This window comes from Carassius carassius, chromosome 11 (assembly GCF_963082965.1).
Source record: "Carassius carassius chromosome 11, fCarCar2.1, whole genome shotgun sequence".
Lineage (NCBI taxonomy): Eukaryota > Metazoa > Chordata > Actinopteri > Cypriniformes > Cyprinidae > Carassius > Carassius carassius.
Window position 1 is genome coordinate 33,233,197 of NC_081765.1, and position 18,608 is coordinate 33,251,804.

The 18,608-nt window shown below is 35.7% G+C and overlaps 1 protein-coding gene across 1 annotated transcript in view; it reads right to left on the minus strand.

Moving 5' to 3' along the window:
• Positions 1-17,830, minus strand: part of LOC132153297 (glypican-6-like) — a 31,703-nt gene extending 13,873 nt beyond the window's left edge. The window contains exons 1-4 of the mRNA XM_059562668.1: positions 17,680-17,830; positions 13,759-13,977; positions 10,732-11,123; positions 8,906-9,071 (exon numbers count right to left, since the gene is read on the minus strand). Coding sequence (XP_059418651.1) covers positions 8,906-9,071; positions 10,732-11,123; positions 13,759-13,977; positions 17,680-17,830 — 928 coding nt within the window. The remainder of the gene's footprint in view (positions 1-8,905; positions 9,072-10,731; positions 11,124-13,758; positions 13,978-17,679) is intronic.
• Positions 17,831-18,608: the final 778 nt, after the last annotated feature.

The following is an 18,608-nucleotide window of genomic DNA, read 5'->3' on the forward strand; positions in this document are numbered from 1 at the left end:
ACAAATTGTTCTTAACATGGCTTGTACTGTAATAAACTGCAACAATAATGAAAAAAAAAAATCCTTAAAATTGTCTTTATTTTCATTTTAGGCAAAATATGATTTTAAATAAATGCAAAACTGTGCTGAAAAATGATATATTATTAGGCAAAATAAAATACCATAAAAAAGTATTTTCCTTTTAATTAAAATACAATTTCTAAAAACAAGACAAAACAAAAAAAGCACAAATGGTCCTTAAAAAATTTAATAATAAAAAAATATATTTTCTTTTAGGCAAAATGTAATTTCTTATTCAGTCTTTCTCTGATATATTTATATTTGAATTAAAGCAAGAGCAAGCGAGCTGAACTCTCTTCCCAACATGATCTCAGAGCACAGCTGCAAATCATTAACCGTTTCCGGCCCACACTCATGTCCTCCAGCAGCTCGTTCATCACTTGTTTGTATTTGTTTAACCCCGTCTGCTCCTGTGAGATCAGCCTCGATGCAAACAGCCGTTATTAAACCCTCCGCAAGCCAGATCACTCACATGCTTCAATCATCCAACACACTTCACAAAACCTAAAACACTGTGTTTAACAGATAGAGAATGCATCAAACTATTACACTGGATAAAAATCGCACTGGTTTAAATAGAGAAAACATGCAAGGTATTCACATTAGCACTAAAGAGCTTTGATTTTGTTTTCCAGCTGTCTGTGACCCATAAGGACCTGTGACTCTTATTTTTTTATTTAATTTTTTTATTAATTAGCTACCGGTGGAGAAACACTCTAAACTAACTAAATAATACAGCAGAGACTGATTATTAATTAGACAAATCAATTTGGGGGGAATTCAAGCAATGCATCGATAAAAGATTAATTTAAGTTTACATTGAGAATGACTAATACTCGTGTCACTTCATTAGGCTTCATAAAATCTCCTCGCTCTGAGCTCTGCAGTGTCAGTCGTCTAATAAAGCACTAATGTCTTATTCATGAGCAGCTCTTCTCGGGGCACAGGAAATGATCGGGGCTTGAATTTTCATGAATTGTGAAGTTGTGGCTAGATCCTGTTACCTAATGAAACAAATTGTGCTATTAAAAAGAAATGAGCAAATAAATCAATAAGCATCCGTTTACACTTTGGTAACAAAGGACTGCAGAAAGGGCGAGACTTATTTGTGTGTTTGCCAAAAAGTAACAAGGATGAATAGGAATGTGAATTATAACAAAAAGCTGAACAGGCAAAAAATATTAGTTTTCATAGCAAGCCCCCCAAATAACAACTTACTAAACACCAGTTAGAGAACCATAACACCAAGGCCATCCAAGCTGTAGGTGAGTTTGTTCTTCATCAGATTTGAAGAAATGTATCATTGCGTAACTTGCTCACCATTGTAGTGAATGGGTGCCATCAGAATGAGACTCCAAACATCACTTGCTCACCATTGGAGTGAATGGGTGCCGTCAGAAAGAGAGTCCAAACATCACTTGCTCAACATTGGAGTGAATGGGTGCCGTCAGAATGTGAGTCCAAACATCACTTGCTCAACATTGGAGTGAATGGGTGCCGTCAGAATGCGAGTCCAAACATCACTTGCTCACCATTGGAGTGAATGGGTGCCGTCAGAATGCGAGTCCAAACATCACTTGATCACCATTGGAGTGAATGGGTGCCGTCAGAATGAGAGTCCAAACAGCTGATAAAAACATCACAATAATCCACACCACTCCAGTCCATCAGTTAACATCTGGAGAAGATAAAAACTGTGTTTCTCTAATAAACAAATCCATCGTTAAGATGTTTTTAACTTGAAACTTACTTAGTTTACTTTTAGTTACTTCTGGCTAAAATATAGTCCATAATCAATAATAACGCTTCCTCCAATAAATAGCCCACCTTCCGTTGTCTCTCACGTCAAAATCCACACACGTATTTGTTTAGAACTTTTTTGGCTTGTAAAAACTGCTTGATGTGCAGATTTCTCTCCTGATTCAGACCAGACCAATTTTTCACTGGAGGAAGTGTTATTATGGATTATAGACTAATTTTTTAGTCTGAAACAATGGATTGAAGTTAAAAACGTCTTAAAGATGGATGTGTTTAATCATTTTTCTTATCCAGATGTTCACTGATGAACTGGAGTGCTGTGCATTATTGTGATGTTTTTATCAGCTCTTATTCTGACGGCACCCATTCACTGCAGAGCATCCATTGATGAGACACTGATGCGATGCTACATTTCTCCAAATCTGATGAAGAAACAAACTCATCCTAATCTTGAATTGTCTGAAGTGGAGAAAATCTTTAGCAAATGTAAATGTTTGGGTGAACTCTTCCTTTACAAACATGTCCAGTTTAAAGGCACACACATCTGCTGGAAAACTCAATTGTCCCTTCCTTGTTTGCGATGAGAACTACCGGTCAATTTTGAGAATAATTCCCCTCAATATAACTGTGGGTGCAGGGTTACACCAGGCAACTGGACTTCCCCTTTCAGCCAAGTCATTTCAACACAGACCACTCTTTGGAAGCAATGTTAAAAATGTCCCGCAACATCCATCTAAGCCAAACCAAAGCGCTGCCCAAGATTTGATGGAGAGAAAATTCCTAAACTGTCTTCCTAACATGAGCTCAACACAACAGCTGGTCTCTTTAAGCTCTTATATTCTTAAATACGCTGCTCTAAAATCTTCATCCCGGCAATTCAACCCAATTCAAACTCCAAATAAAGATTGCATCAGGTACATTTTAACGCCACAAATTCTGGCACATTAAGAGGATAGTTCCGCTCTCATTATTTATTCAGTCTTATGTTGTTTCAAAACTGTATGCTGTTACTTTTTCAGTGCAACACTAAAAGAACCTCAAATGCACTCAAAATTTTATTTAAATAAATATATTTTCAGCATGCATTTGTTTAAATTCCTCACAATCTGTATTAATCTGTTCATTGTGAAATCTAATTTAAGATGATTGAGGTGAACAGGATAAGAACATGTAACTAACATATCTTTTTTCTTTAGTAAAGAAGGTTTCCTGTCCAGCAGATGCCTTGCCTTTAAGCCCGACCCAATGCCTACTTGCTTGGTTAAAGCCTGTGTATCATCACTGTCCTCATTATTCACTAAAATTATTAATTCTTCGCTTGATAACGGGCATGTACCGTCCTTCATGAAAACTGCTGTCATTACTCCGATTCTTAAAAAAATAGGGGCTGATCCATTAAATTTTGAAAACTATAGACCGATTTCTAACCTGACATTTATTATCAGCAGCACAGCAATTCTAATTCATGCGTTGGTCACTTCACAAATTGACTACTGTAATGCTCTTCTCTCTGGTCTTCCTACAAAACTTCATCGTAAACTTCAACTGGTTCAAAACTCTGCGGCACGTGTCCTGTCTAGGACTTCTTTACGCGAGCACATCACTCCAATTCTTCAACAATTACATTGGCTTCCAGTTAAGTACCGTATTGATTTTAAAAATTAAGGCTTTACATAATTTGGCTCCTCCGTATCTCACTGATCTTTTAAACATTATACTCCTTCTCGTTCTTTGAGATCGTCTCACTCTATTTCCCTTTTGTCGCCACGTATTCGCTTAACTACAATGGGAGCGAGAACTTTTAGTTTTGTGGTGCCTCGGCTGTGGAATTCGCTTCCCCCCAACATACGGAATTGTGACAGTCTTCAAATTTTTTAATCCAGTCTAAAAACTTATCTTTGTACTCAGGCTTATGTGTGAATTGCAGTTTTCCTTTCTTTGTGTGATGGATGTAATTATGCTGTAAATTTTATAATTTTATTTTTATATTGTTATTATTTCACTGGTTGTTTGCTGGTGTCCTTGGGTGTTCAGAATGGCACCTTTAAATAAAATGAATTATTATTATTATTATTATTATTATTATATCACCATAGTTATTTAGTTTATTAAGTACAATAAGACAATAGTTTTGCATCACTAGATTGCATCACATTAACAATTTAACTTAGTTTAGGTTAAAACGGTGTAAAATGTTACATGCAACTAAAAACTTAAAGTGTGCAAGCATATAAAAATATGTAAATCTTGAAATCGTAAATCTTGTGTAGGCTCATTTGAGCATATAGACAAAAACACTATATAAGTACCATAACATTAATCCTGAAGTCATATGATGATTTTTGTTAGGAACAAACACAAATTTAATCACCTGAAAATCTCCTCATCTATTGCAGCTCTTAAATATCATTCACCATAAGGGTTTGAAATGAAATGAGGGCGAAAAAATACTGACACAATCCGTATTATGGGGTAACTATTCCTAAATAAACAGACAAAACAGTGCAATGAGCTGAATGAATAATTTAAGGTGGATAAAGGCTCATAATAATCCTGAACACTTTCCTGCTGTCAGAGCAGTTTGTTCACAATTAAACTCATCCAAGTAAAACATTTTTTTTCTGGAATCTGTGTTTTATGATTAAGTACATATTTATCATCAGAAAAATGTTGTCTAATTAAATTAATTAATAAAATGTTAACAATTTTAATCATTCTTTCAACATTTTGAATTTACAACAAACAATGCATTTTTTTTGGACAAATAACATGCTGCACAGAAATATAAATGAAAACATAAATGAAATAAAGCTATTATTATTATTTTGGAACAAATAAGTTACAAGGTATATGACAAATTGGATTACTGACAATGAATTGTGCACTTATATTAATGTATCACAAAAAAATATGAATCACATTAACAATATTAGTTTATGTCAAACTGTGTAATAATGGATGAATATTTTCATAATTCATAAATCGTCTCGGTTACGTCTGTAACCTTGGTTCCCCGAAAAGGGAACGAGACGATGCGTCGATAACGCCTTGGGAACGCATACTGCGTGAGTGCGTCTTAAGCATCCATGTCAACTAGTCCAATGGCGAGAGTGAGCGTCAGGAGTGACGTCACGACCAGGAATTGATAAAAACCCCAACCGGAGCAACCGGTGTTAGCTTCGACAGTGCCGAAGCAAGTCGATCACAGGAACGAAGGAAGTATGGCAGGGAGACGCATCGTCTCATTCCCTTCTCAGGGAACCAAGGTTACAGACGTAACAGAGACGTTCCCCATCGAGGGAGAGACGATGTGTCGATAACGCCTTGGGAACGAGAATACCCAAACCGCCATAATTACAAGTACCTGAGTGTCAGCCAGAAAGAACTAACACCTCAAGAATTAAAAAACCTGAGACCCGGGAGTAGCATCCAGGTCTAGGCTATAAAACCTGATGAATGTGAGTGGCGAGGACCAGCCTGCTGCATCACAGACATCCTGAAGAGAGGCCCCAGATAATAAGGCTCTAGAGGCCGCCATACTCCTAGTAGAATGAGCTCTGACCCCCAAAGGGCACTGTAGGTCAGAAGACTCATAGGCAAGATGATTAGCCCCAACTATCCACTTACCAAGTGTCTATTTAGTGGTAGGAAGACCTATGAAGGTGACCCGAAACAAACAAACAGCTGATCGGATTTCCGCAAAGAAGAAGTCCGATGAACATAAGTGTCCAATGCTCACACCGGGCACAAGAGGTTAGACTTTTCCTGGTCCGATGATGCAAACGGGGGAGGACAGAAAGCCTGCAGAACAATAGGTCTCGGAACAAAGGTCGGTACCTTAGGGACGTATCCCTGCTTAGGGTAGAGAAATGCTTTGACCATCCCAGGTGAAAATTCAAGGCAGGTGGGAGAAACCGAGAGAGCCTGAAGGTCTCCGACTCTTTTAAGGGACGAAATAGCAAGAAGAAAAGTAATCTTAATCTGAATCTAGGGGTTCAAAAGGAGCCCTAGAAAGGCCTTCTAAAACTATAGCAAGGTCCCAGGCCGGCACTCTAGTACGAGTTGCAGGTCTTAGCCTCAAGGTGCCACGAAGGAAACGAGAGATAAGAGGGTCTCAACCCAGAGATGCACCACCCACCGGGGCGTGGAAAGTCGAAATGGCCGCCACGTAAACCTTTAAGGTGGATGGACATAGACCAGAAGTGAAGCGGTCTTGTAAAAACTCAAGAACTGAGCCAACAGAGCAGTTCCACTTCTGCTTGGCCATAAAATTCCCATATGAGCTCCACCACCTCGGGGTGAAGCCTCCATTCCCCTGGCCTCAGCACCTGCCTCGACAGGGTGTCTACTCCAATATTCTTAGTCCCTGGTATATACACTGCCCTCAGAGAGCGTAATTTCCCCAGGGACCACAGGAGGATCTGGTGCGCTAATTTGCAGAGTGGGCGCGAGCGCAGACCCCCCTGACGGTTGATGTAAGAGACCACCGATGTATTGTCTGTGCAGACTAGCACATGATGGTCCCCCTCAGGTCTGGCAGGAAGTGTCTCAAAGCTTTGAAGACAGCCATCATCTCCAGGCAGTTGATGTGCCAGGAGTGATGATGGCTCTCCCACAGACCCTGAGCTGAGCGGCCTTCCATTACCGCTCCCCAGCCGGTAGGGGAAGCATCTGTCGAGATAGTAACCCGATGACAAAGAGCTCCCAATACCGGACCCTGGGACAGGAACCAGTGTTCTCTCCATATGACCAAGGTGCGGAGACACCGCCACGTGATCTTGATTGTACAAAGTGGGTTTCCCTTTGGGGAGAACCCTCTGGTCCTGAGCCACCACTGTAAAGGTCTCATGCCCAGCAGGCCAAAGAGGATCATATTGGACGCTGCTGCCATGAGACCCAACAATCTCTCGAACTGTTTCATAGTGCGTGACTGGCCTAGCTTTAGCTCTGATGTGGCTGTGAGGATATTGGCTATACAAGTGGGCGAAAGATCAGCTCGCATCGTGACTGAATCCCATACCACCCCAAGAAAAGTGGTCCTCTGTAATGGAGATAGCACACTCTTCTTGGTATTGAGCCTCAAACCCAACTTCTGCATATGAGCGAGGACGACATCTCGATGCCGAACCGCCAACTGTTCTGATTCCGCTAAAATCAACCAGTCGTCCAACTAATTCAGAATACGTATGCCCTGCAGCCTGAGCGGGGCCAGAGCTGCATCTACGCACTTCGTGAATGTGCGGGGTGAGAGAGCTAGACCGAAGGAAAGTACCCGATACTGGTATTCTTTGCCCCCTAAAGAAAACCTTAGGAACTTCCTGTGCTGAGGAAGGATGGAGATATGGAAGTACGCATCTTTTAGGTCTATCGTGACGAACCAGTCCTTGGATCTGATTTGAGTCACGATCTGTTTGAGTGTCAGCATCTTGAATTTTAATTTCTGAACTGTACGATTCAACAGACAAATATCTAAAATCCATTTGCGAACCCCAGGAATGCATTCTCCGTTCTGCCTCGGCAGAAGCGGGTCCTGCACCCTGGGAAGCGCGAGGCTCGCCACTCTTCTCATCAAAGAGTGACAAGCGGTAGCAGAGCATGCGAATCGAAAGCTTCTCACAATGCTGGCAATCAGTCTCCTCGAAGGCTGATATCGCATGCTCCACTCCCAAACAAACTACACAAAGCTTGTGTGTATCCCCACCCGTTAAATAACGCGGGCAGAGAGAAACGCACTGTTTGAATAGTTGTTTCGCCATGATATAAACTTGTACAAGACAACAGTAAATATGACAGACAGGTTTGACACAGATCGCTTGCTGAGGCACAGAAAGCTAACACCGGTTGCTCCAGTTGGGGTTTTTATCAATTCCTGGTTGTGACGTCACTCCTGACTAGGGGTGCACCGATCGAGATCGGCTGATTGTTAATGCGCATCTCACCAGTAAAGCCGGTTATCTAATCAGCGGTAAATTCCATCAGGTGCGTGATTTCACATAGAGCTGCTGTTACTACACAGAGCCGTTGTTAACTGTCTAGTTGCGCAAATAAACGCTGATGATGAACGTGGATTTGCGCAGCTTCTCAGTTAACAATGGCTCTGTGTAGTAACAGCTGCTCTATGTGAAATCACGCACCTGATGGAATTTACCGCTGATTACAGAACCGGCTTTACTGACGAAATTCGCATAACGATCGGCCGATCTCGATCGGTGCACTCCTACTCCTGACGCTCACTCTCGCCATTGGACTAGTTGACATGGATGCTTCAGACGCACTCACGCAGTATGCGTTCCCAAGGCGTTATCGACGCATGGCGTTATCGACGCATCGTCTCTCCCTCGATGGGGAACTTAACTTGTGCAAGCTCATAAAATACATTATATAAAATACATTAAATATTGAAATCTAAGTCGAAATCCATTTTATTTCCCAAAATTCTGTTTTCTTTTCTTGTTGTGTTTGGTCTAATTAAATTACTTAAAACGTTAACAATTTAATGCATTTAAAAAGAACTGTAAATGAAATGAAACTATAACAATTTATGTACAGCAAAACATTGCATGTATTTATTTATTTATTTACTTGTCAAATATGTCAAATATGGGGTGGTACTAGCGCAGTGGATAAGACACATGTCTTTGGTGTGAGAGACCCGGGTTCGAATCCACTGTGAGACACCAATGTGTCCCTGAGCAAGACACTTAACCCCTAGTTGCTCCAGAGGTGTGTGACCTCTGACATATATAGCAATTGTAAGTCGCTTTGGATAAAAGCGTCAGCTAAGTGAATAAATGTAAATGTAAATATGATGCTGTACAACAGAACTGTGTTAATTAAAACATGGATGAAAATATATCTTGGTTGTATGATATTCATTAAAAATAGCGATATTATTACTCTGAGAAGTAGATTTTAGAATAGAGTGACATAGTTCTGTCATAATTTCTTTAAGTTAAACCACACTTATTTTATTGGTCTATCGTGAAGATCTTTGAGTTTCTATGGGAGTTTAACTGATTCAGATTTCTGCAGCTGACATGCCTTATATCTGTAATTAATTTTGTTAGAGGTATGAAGTTGCTTTTACCGATGTATTTGCTCCATTCAGGGTCCAGATCGGCCTGATTGGCCAGGCAGCCCTTCATCACATTCAGACAGTAGTTGTTGCAGGGCTTCAGCGTGAACAAACCCTGACAAAACGAGCAGTAGAGCATTTTAGTGAAGCCGCTGACGCATGCTGAGCTCATGGTGACCTGCAGACAAGAAGATGAAACACACAATTCATTAGATGCGTGTGGATGGAAATCATACTGTCATATCGGAACACATTATTGAAAAATCTCATGCAAGTTTGTTCATGTGAGCTTCTCAAATTGCACACAAAAAAAGATGCTTTTGAGAGCATATAACAAACAAAAATTTAAAACAGAATTAATTGAAATTAACTTAAGATGATTAATTCTGGTATTTAGACAAATTTTAGCAAAATTATGAGACAAACACATAGGTAAAAATTAATAGCTTCAATGCACTGTAAGTCGCTTTGGATAAAAGCATCTGCTAAATGCATTAATTTAATGTAATGTAATGTAATTTAATTTAATTTTAAACACACAAATTTTATTCAGACTAAAAAGATCCAATTTAATACTGGAAATAAACACAACAACTTTTTTTTAGATTTTCTGTTTTCATTTTTAATTTAAAGTTTTAATAATTATTTTTTTTACATTTTTATTATTCTTTTTTAATATCTATATAGATTCCTTTTTAGGAAGTTTTAGGTTTTTAACTTTATTGTAACTTAAACTAAATGAAAATTAGAAATGCTGATTTTGCAACAAGTTGAAATAAGAAACAAACAACAGGAAATTAAATATTTTTATTGCTTTAGTTTTAGTTGATAATAATAACCCTGTACCTGGCTGTTAAAATGACCGAGCATTTTGGTATTAAATCAATAATTAAACAATTAATCAAATATAGATTAAAAATGTAAAATGAAAAAATGTAAATGAAAAAAAAATATATAATATATATATATTTTTCTTTTCTTCATTTTCATTTTTTAATTTTCCATTTATATTTCCATATATATTATATATAGGCTCATTATTTCAATTAAATAGACATGCTTTTTGATAACAAAAACTTTATTTTACAATTAGAATGGAATAAAAGGAGTTTGGGGAAAAAAATTGGAAAAACTGAATTTGGGAAAAATAAAACGGATTTCATAGGGCCTTAAAAACTTAGTTTTATTTATTAGTAAATTGTTATTAAATTGTACATGTTTAATTATTTTAAATAATTTAATTAATTAGACATGCTTTTTCATTAATAAAATAATAAATAAATACATAGAAAAATAACTAAATAAATAAACATTTCATAGGGTCCTAAAATAAAAACATAATAAAAAAAAAGTTTCATGATTTAAATTAATTGAACATGCTTACATTTAATGTAAACATTAAAACGGAAAAAAAAATGTAATTGAGTAAAATTTTAACTGAAAAGATGGAAAAAGAAATAAAACACTTTTCATAAGGTCCTAAAATTTTAATACATTTGTTAAATTCTATAATTTTCATGATTTCATGATTAATTAGAAATGCTTTACATTTAATATTACAATGGAATCCAGCAGAATTAAAACTGAAAAAACAGAATCCAGTAAAATTTAAACAAAAAAAATTTGGGAATTCTGGAAAAAACTAAACAAAACAAAAAATTTCAAAGGGGCCTAACATATGCACTGATATAACTGTATATTCAAACCTCATGCATGAACATAATACAGTTCATACTTTCAGACGCTACAGGTTTCATTTTCCTCATAAAATCACAAGCACAAATCAGCTTAACAGGGCAGTAAGCACCACTTTATGAACCACACGGTTAAAAGCTCACCTTGGAAACCCTGATGGCCACTTCCCGTCCAACCATGAGGCCCTGGACGAAGGTGCGGGCAGCGATGAACGCTCGTGTAACCTGAGACTTCAGCTTCTTGGGAACGTCTCCAAAGGGCTTAAGCTGCTCCATGTACTTGCCGATGCATTCCAGATAGTCTTCAGTGATGAGATACTGGGAATTCAGGAGCTGGAACATGCGCTCCAGCAGACGCATCCAGAAATCGTTCAGCATCTCCTCCAGATTGATGTTGCCGCCTGCATAGTATCGCTTCAGCTCGCCGAACAGGTTTTGAAAGACCTCGGCGTTCTGCAAGTAGGGCTTCCCATATGTGCGCAGAAACATCTCGTTCAGAGAGCGCTCGGTGTTCTCCAGCAACTCCAAGACGAAATCTGTTAAAACATGAAATATAGCTTTTCTGTGTCAATTAATACTGAGAACATGCACTCATTTAGTTTCTCTACATGCATAGTGCTAACTTCAATATCTTCATCACCTTCCATATACACTGTAAAAAATAAGATGTATCTTATTAATTTTTTTTTTTTTTTTAAAGAATGCACTTTTTAATTCAAAATCTTATATTTGATTCAATTTGTTAACTGCCATTTATTTGTAACTATTTGTGAACTGCATTAGCAATTTCTGAGTGAAAACTAAATGTTTTTTGAATTGGTCAGTATTGGTTAGTAAGAAAACTGACATGATATGGAAGGACAAACAAATGAATAGAAGTAGAAAGCATTTTCATAATGAGGATTCTGCATCAGTTTGATTCCCTTTTTGCAAGAGTCGGCACAATTCACTTCTCTGCTGTAAATTAAGGGATTGTTGTTGTGAAAAATATGACATTAAATGCATTTACAAGATGCACAGCTGCTGCCATGAAAGTTTGAGAAGGCAGCTGATAGAAAATACATGACTATATTAATGCTAGTTAATCAAGTGGATTTATTTAATTACTTTACATAGGTTCACAGAGTTTAAAATAAATAAGCAGAGTTTTTTTGAGAAAGCACTAAATCACAATAAAATAAAAATAAAGAACACAAGAAGATAATCTAGAGATGAGTTTAAGCGCTTAGCACATTATAAACACTGTTTTAAATGCAAGATGGCGCACCTTAAGCTGCTAATGAGAGAATCGAATGACTTCCTGCAGGTCAAAGGTCAGCTAATGTAGCAAAGTGAATCTGTTCGCTGATCGGCTGTAATTGCTTTCAGATAAGGCTTTGTATTTTCTTTGTGTTGTGTCTCACTTTTGATTCGTCTCTCCAGTCGAATCCGTTTAATGCATAACTAAACTATTTCTTTCTTTGAAGAGAAATGGGTTTGCAATATCACGCTTTAATCCAGCACACATAAGAATAATATCCAATCAGTTTTAGCATTCATTTGTCCAGGATGCTCTGTAAAGACTGAACAGTAAGCAACTGAAGGGTCTGTTTGGATGAGCATGTCACTTTCCAGATAACTCTTCACTTTCTTCTGTTAAGTGCTTCTTCATGAGGTCCGTTTCAATGCCATTACATTCATTTGAATTCAGCGCACAATCCCTGACAAACTCATCAGCGCTCTTTGTTTGTGCGTCCCGATCATCACAGCGCTTGATGAAACCTCTGAATTCTTAGTGTCACAGTAAACTGGGTATTTATTCACACAGAAAACAAGCTGGGAATTATAAAACTGATTGTTCTGGTTCTGGATGTTGAAATAAATGTTTGTCTTTGATATTTTAATATGGCATAGTTGCAATAGAGCACTCAGGGTTGTGCTGTATTAACATACGGCATGGGTTCTTGTACTTTATCATGTAAGATGTACAGAAAGTTGCTTTGGATAGAATTATAAAAGCTTTTGCAAATAATAACGGTCTGCCAAATAATAAATGTAAAAGTAATTGTAAAAAAAATTATAATAATAAAACAAATAAATAAAGTAAAATAAATAAATAATAATAATAGTAATAGTAAAATAAAAACTTAAACAAAATAAAATAAAATAAGGAAATGTAAAAATAATAAAATATTAAATACAAATGTAAATAAAAACATTAAAATTAAAACATAAAAATCTTAATATAAAAACACTTCTTGTAGTTTATGATGTAGATTTAAAATGCACAGAAAGGTGCTTTGGATAAAATAATGAACACTTTGACAAATAGTAATTGTCTGCCAAATAATAAATGTAATATAATTTTTTTAAATATAAGTAAAGAAATATATATATATATATATATATATATACACACACACACACACACACATATATATATATATATCCAAATTATAAAACGTAATGAAAAATTTTAATTAATAAAACATATTATTATCACCCTGGTGCTGGGTGATACTTTAACAGCACTGAATTTATTTGATCAAGAAATGCAGTAAAATGTGCAGTGTGATGTTCAGCATCATTCCTCCAGTCTTCAGTGTCACGTGATCTTCAGAAATCATGATAATATGAGGATTTACTGCTCGAGAAACATTTCTGATTATTATCAGCGTTGAAAAATGCTTAATTTTTTTGTGAAAACTGACATTTTATTTTTCCAAAAAACAGCATTTATTTTAAAAAGAAATCTTTTGTAACATTATAAATGTATTTACTGTCACTTAGATCAATTTTAATGCATCTTTTCTGAATAAAAGCATTAATTGTTGATCAGCGATGTGTTTTTAAGGCCCTTCACCATGTGACTCGTTGTTGCCCAATGCACTGAATCTCTAATAATGCAATTTGGTGCATACTTACATAAAATGATATTAATATCAGTCATTGCTCTGTATCTCCAACAATTTGTCTTAGTAAAATGAAACTGAAAATGATTCAAACCTATAAAGCAATGCAATCTAGTTTCAGGTTTGTTGCACACAATGTTGTGTTGGCCTTAAAATGTGGACTTTCTGAGTGTAATAATCTCTGATTACACTAAATAAGCAGCTACTGAGTGTAAACAGTCTCATAATAACTTGACACTTTCCTCAGTCGAATCAATGAGCATTAAAGAACAAATCGTACCATCAAACCTTTTATGTCCGGTCATAAACGTCTCCCTCAGCTCTTCGCTCGTGTCGTCCATGAGCTTCTCAAAGTCCCGTGAGCTTCTCTGACTGAACTTCTCCTCCATCTCTGCATTACAGCACGTTTTCTGAGGAACGCAAACCCGCAGGTCCTCTCCTGTAGACCACAGAAAGACACACCAACACGATTTAACATTGAGAATAATCAGAAATCTTTCTTGAGCAGTATATCAGAATGACTTATGAAGATCATGTGACACTGAAGACTGGAGGAACGATGCTGAAAATACAGCTGTGCATCACAGGAATAAATTACACTTTACTATATATTCACATAGAAAACACGTATTTGAAATTATAAATATTTTCACAATTTTTAATGCATTTAAATCAAATAAATCCAGTCCTGTTGACGTAGAACCCATAAGATACGAGATGAAACCGATCATATCATGATGAAAGCTTACAGTATATGTTACAGAATATGACTGCAGGGATCATTTAACATTTCAGCTAAACTTCAAATGAATAGTTCATTTACAAAATTATAATTGTTGTTCATCATTTCCTTATTATAATGTGATTGCAATGCTCTATTATTTTCATTCTTTTGGGGAAGAGGAGATGTTAGGCAGAATGGCCGAACTGCTCTTTTAAAAAAAAAAAAAAAAGTAAAGAAAAAAAAGTGGATTATTTACTGTACACCGCCAAGCTCGGAAAAAAAACAAAAATAAAAAAATAAAATAAAAAACTTAAAATAAAAAAATAAAAAGGTACAAACAAAATTGAAAATCTAAATTTCTTTATTTTAATTTTACCTTTTTATTTTTTTATTTTAATAAATGTAAAATAAAGAACAATACTTTATTTTTTTTTTATTTATTTTATTTTAAAAATAAAATACATAACAAATGAAGTACAATTAAATTTAAATTTATTTTATTTATTATTTATTTTATTTTTATATTATTAAATAAAATGTAAAACAAAAATAAAAAATAAATAAAATATAATTATTTATTCACTTTATTTTAACGTTTTTATTTTATTATTGGTTTAAATAATATGTACAAAAAATTAAATAAATATAAAAAAATAAAAAAAACTTTTCATTTGCACACAGAAACATCTATCACACACAATCCTCTTACTAAAACTAAATCTGATGATCACGTGTCTGTGCATATCTCATTTTTGACAATAGTTTCCGTTTCTGTCCAATACCATGTCTATTTAAGGCTCAAAATAATACAAAATATGGAAAAATTTAGGCAATCAAACCACCTTAGGCTGTACATTTTTAATTTGCATAAAGATAAAACACAGTGTTTATCTGTGTGTTGAATATCTGTTGGCTCTGTAATAAAGTCAATATTAAAAGCATAGGAAAGTCTATTAATAAGTTCAACAGTGTCAGTGTCGACTTTAAATTAATAGCAGTGAGTGAGCGTGTTGATGAATGACTCTCCTGACAGTGATTTGTTAGACTGTACGCTTCCAGCCGAAAACCTCTCACCCATCAACAGCTTTTCTATCTCTGAGCATGAAGTCAAGCAGGTCACTAAATGTCAGCAGTGTTATTTCAGTCTTTTGGTTGACCTCACACACATTCACCTACACCAAACATTAAAAATCTCTTCATGCATCTGGGAAAACACACCCACAGTGGAACATACTGGGCTTTCAGCAGGTCAGCAGGAGTCTCGTAACATTGATTTAAATATATGAGAGAGCTGTTGAGAAGCTCAGGAGCGGAGGACACGTTTAGCACAGATGCTGGAAGTGTGACCCTGTTTCTGTGAGTCACAAGGGCTTTAGACGGAGACGTAGACAAGATCTTCTCAAAATGCACAGGATAGAGAGAGCAACCGAAGAGGTCACAAGGTTCAATCTGAAGGTCCTCTTAGGTCTGTCATCTTCTTATCAGCAAATAAAATAAAATATAATATAATATAAAAAAAAAAATAAACAAAAGACTTTTTGGATGAACTATGCCATTAACTAAAGCGAACTTGTTCCTGTGCCACACAAGGTTTTTCGGCCCTCAAAACACTGTTATTTTACGATCATAAAACATTATTTTAGTTTTAAATGATTCGATTTCTTGCCTAATTAAATTAAATTAAATTAAATTAAATTAAATTAAATTAAATTAAATTAAATTAAATTAAATTAAATTAAATTAAATTAAATTAAATTAAAATAAAAAAGACTTGTAATTTTTGGATGGACAATTACTTTAACTTCCTCACCTTCTTATCAGCAATAAAATAAAATAAAATTTTATTTAATTAAAATAAATAAAATATATATAAAAAATAAAATAAAACATAAAAAATATTATAAAATATTCAAAAATAATTAAAATAATAATAATAATAATAATAATAATAATAATAATAATAATAATAATAATAATAATAAGAAGAAGAATATTTGTAATTTTTGGGTGAACAATATATTTAACTAAAGTGAATCTGTTTCTGTGCACCACAAGGTTTTTGATGTTGAAAGAATATTTTAGATTTCTCACTTTCTTATCATCAAATTAAATTAAATTCAAATTAAATAAAAATATAAATAAAAAATAAAATTACAAATAATAATAATTAGGTTGAGATATTGACCCGATTTTCTCCAAAAGATTGAGAGCAACCAAAGATGTTATGGGGTTTAATTTGGAGGTCCGGTGCTGGACTTAACCTCCAAAAACTCTTATTTTACTTTTCAATTAGATTTCTAGCCTTCTTATCAGCGAAGGTAAGCTGCAAAAAAAGCCACTTGCAAGCAAAAATAATGCAAACTCTTTACATGCAAATTTTCCTAAAAAGACTAATACTGCAATATTATGAAGACTGAAAAACTTTTTTGATTTTCTTAACCTTTTTTTGGACCATGACTCATTTTTAGGGTCCAGAATTCTTGCAACCTCACCTCATACCACAAAATCAAGTTAAAGCAAGGACACGGGTTTGGTTTAAAAGTGGGTAGGAACTTACTGCAACCCTGACATTAGTACTTTTAAAACAATCCAGCAAATAAAGCTATGAGTCACAAGACCTTGACATGTTCAAAATGTTAAGAATGTGCCATTGCATTAAAGGAAGTCTGGTAATGAATGCAAAATAATGGTTCATGAAAGTCTCATTAATTCCAACGAGGAGATTCAAGCAAATCTTACACTTCTGCATCATTTGTTGCTGAAATCCCATTTATAACTATCAAACACCTCAACTGTGACAATCGTAAAGACTACTAACAAGCTATGGAACATTTCCACCTCTATTTCTCAGGAAATCAATGTTTAACAGTTAGTGGATGCCAATGTGTCTCCAGTCTGGGGCAAGTTGTCACAAAATAACTTGAAATTAAAGTCTATTATAAGCTTTTCAATGAATAAATAAGTAGATTGGTAACCTATTAAACAGCTGAAATTGCAATGTTTTCAAAAGGTAAAAATGTACATTATACACGTGTGACAACGTGACGTTTCAAATCAACCTTAATTATTAGCGGTTTTCCTTGCTATCAATAATTCAAACAGGATCGAATTAAATATTAGCTTACACTTTATTTAAAGGTGTCATTGTTACAGTTTAATTATACATATGAGTACTGAGTAATATGCATGTATGTCCATATGAATAGGGTCAGGATTTGGCTTGCATGTGATTAAATTATGCATGATTAGCTAATTGTTATTATAATAGTAAATACATGCAACAAAAACAAATTGTACTCAAATGTTATGTAATTCTAATTTTGAAATAGGCATATTAAACTAGCATACACAACCACTGCTAGAGAAAACAAGCACAGACTTTAACAAAACTGAACTGTGTGACAACTTGCCCCGGTCTCCCATATTAAGCGGCGTTTAAGGTTTAAGCAGATGTCAGTGTTTTGATTCAATAGATACCTGCTGTTTCCTCGGTGGGAAAATCTGCAGGACTGTATCCCAGGTCGGTAAAGGCGTCTTTCACCTGGCTGCAGTTCACCGCGTGGAGATCCGCCGCAACCGGGACGCGCAGCACCAGGAGCGCGCACACAGCGGAGAACACAGCCAACATCACGAGCTCCGGTGCAATCTGTTGATGTGATCCGCTATAGATCCTGGACAAGAGAGCACGCGCAGATCCCTCTCTATTCGGGAGTCAAAACACCTTAAGTTTCGCAGCAGAAACCATCGCGCGTTTGCTGGAGTTGCGCGAGCGATGCGCGCTGCAGCTGTCACAATCAGATCCTCACTTCGGACGTCTTTTTTTTTCCTTCTTCCTTTCCCTGGCTCTTCCGCTGGGTTTGACCAGAGAAAAGCGAGTTTACCGCGGACAGCGTGCGTGACGCGTCATCAGAGCGTTCCGAGCGCGCTCTGTTTTACGAACGGAATTCAGATGCAACGCAGCGTGCGGCTGAATATACATCAGGCACGATTCCCACGACCCTTGAATATCTGGGAACTTTTCAAAACGCGATTTCCGAATTATGAGGGGAGTTTGGGAGGGTCTGACCCCCATGACTCCCAAGGTGTGTGTTTACCAAAAAAAAAAAAATTTTTTTTTGTGAATTTGTGAATTTTTTATGTGAATTTTTTTAACCTATATTCAAGGGATTTTCAGTAAAAAGTTAGATTACAGGTGATTACAGTTTCCCGCGTTCGATTTTTGATCCGTTTCTAGTGATACTTTAATAAAATGTTGTATTATGCATCACTTTACTATAGATTTAAAATAGTTAGTTTGAACATTGGAAGTCATGAAAATTAATGACAGAAAGAATAAATAGGTGCATTTCTATTGCAGCCAAATCCCACACTTATACAATACATTTAATGACGATTGATTCCCACCA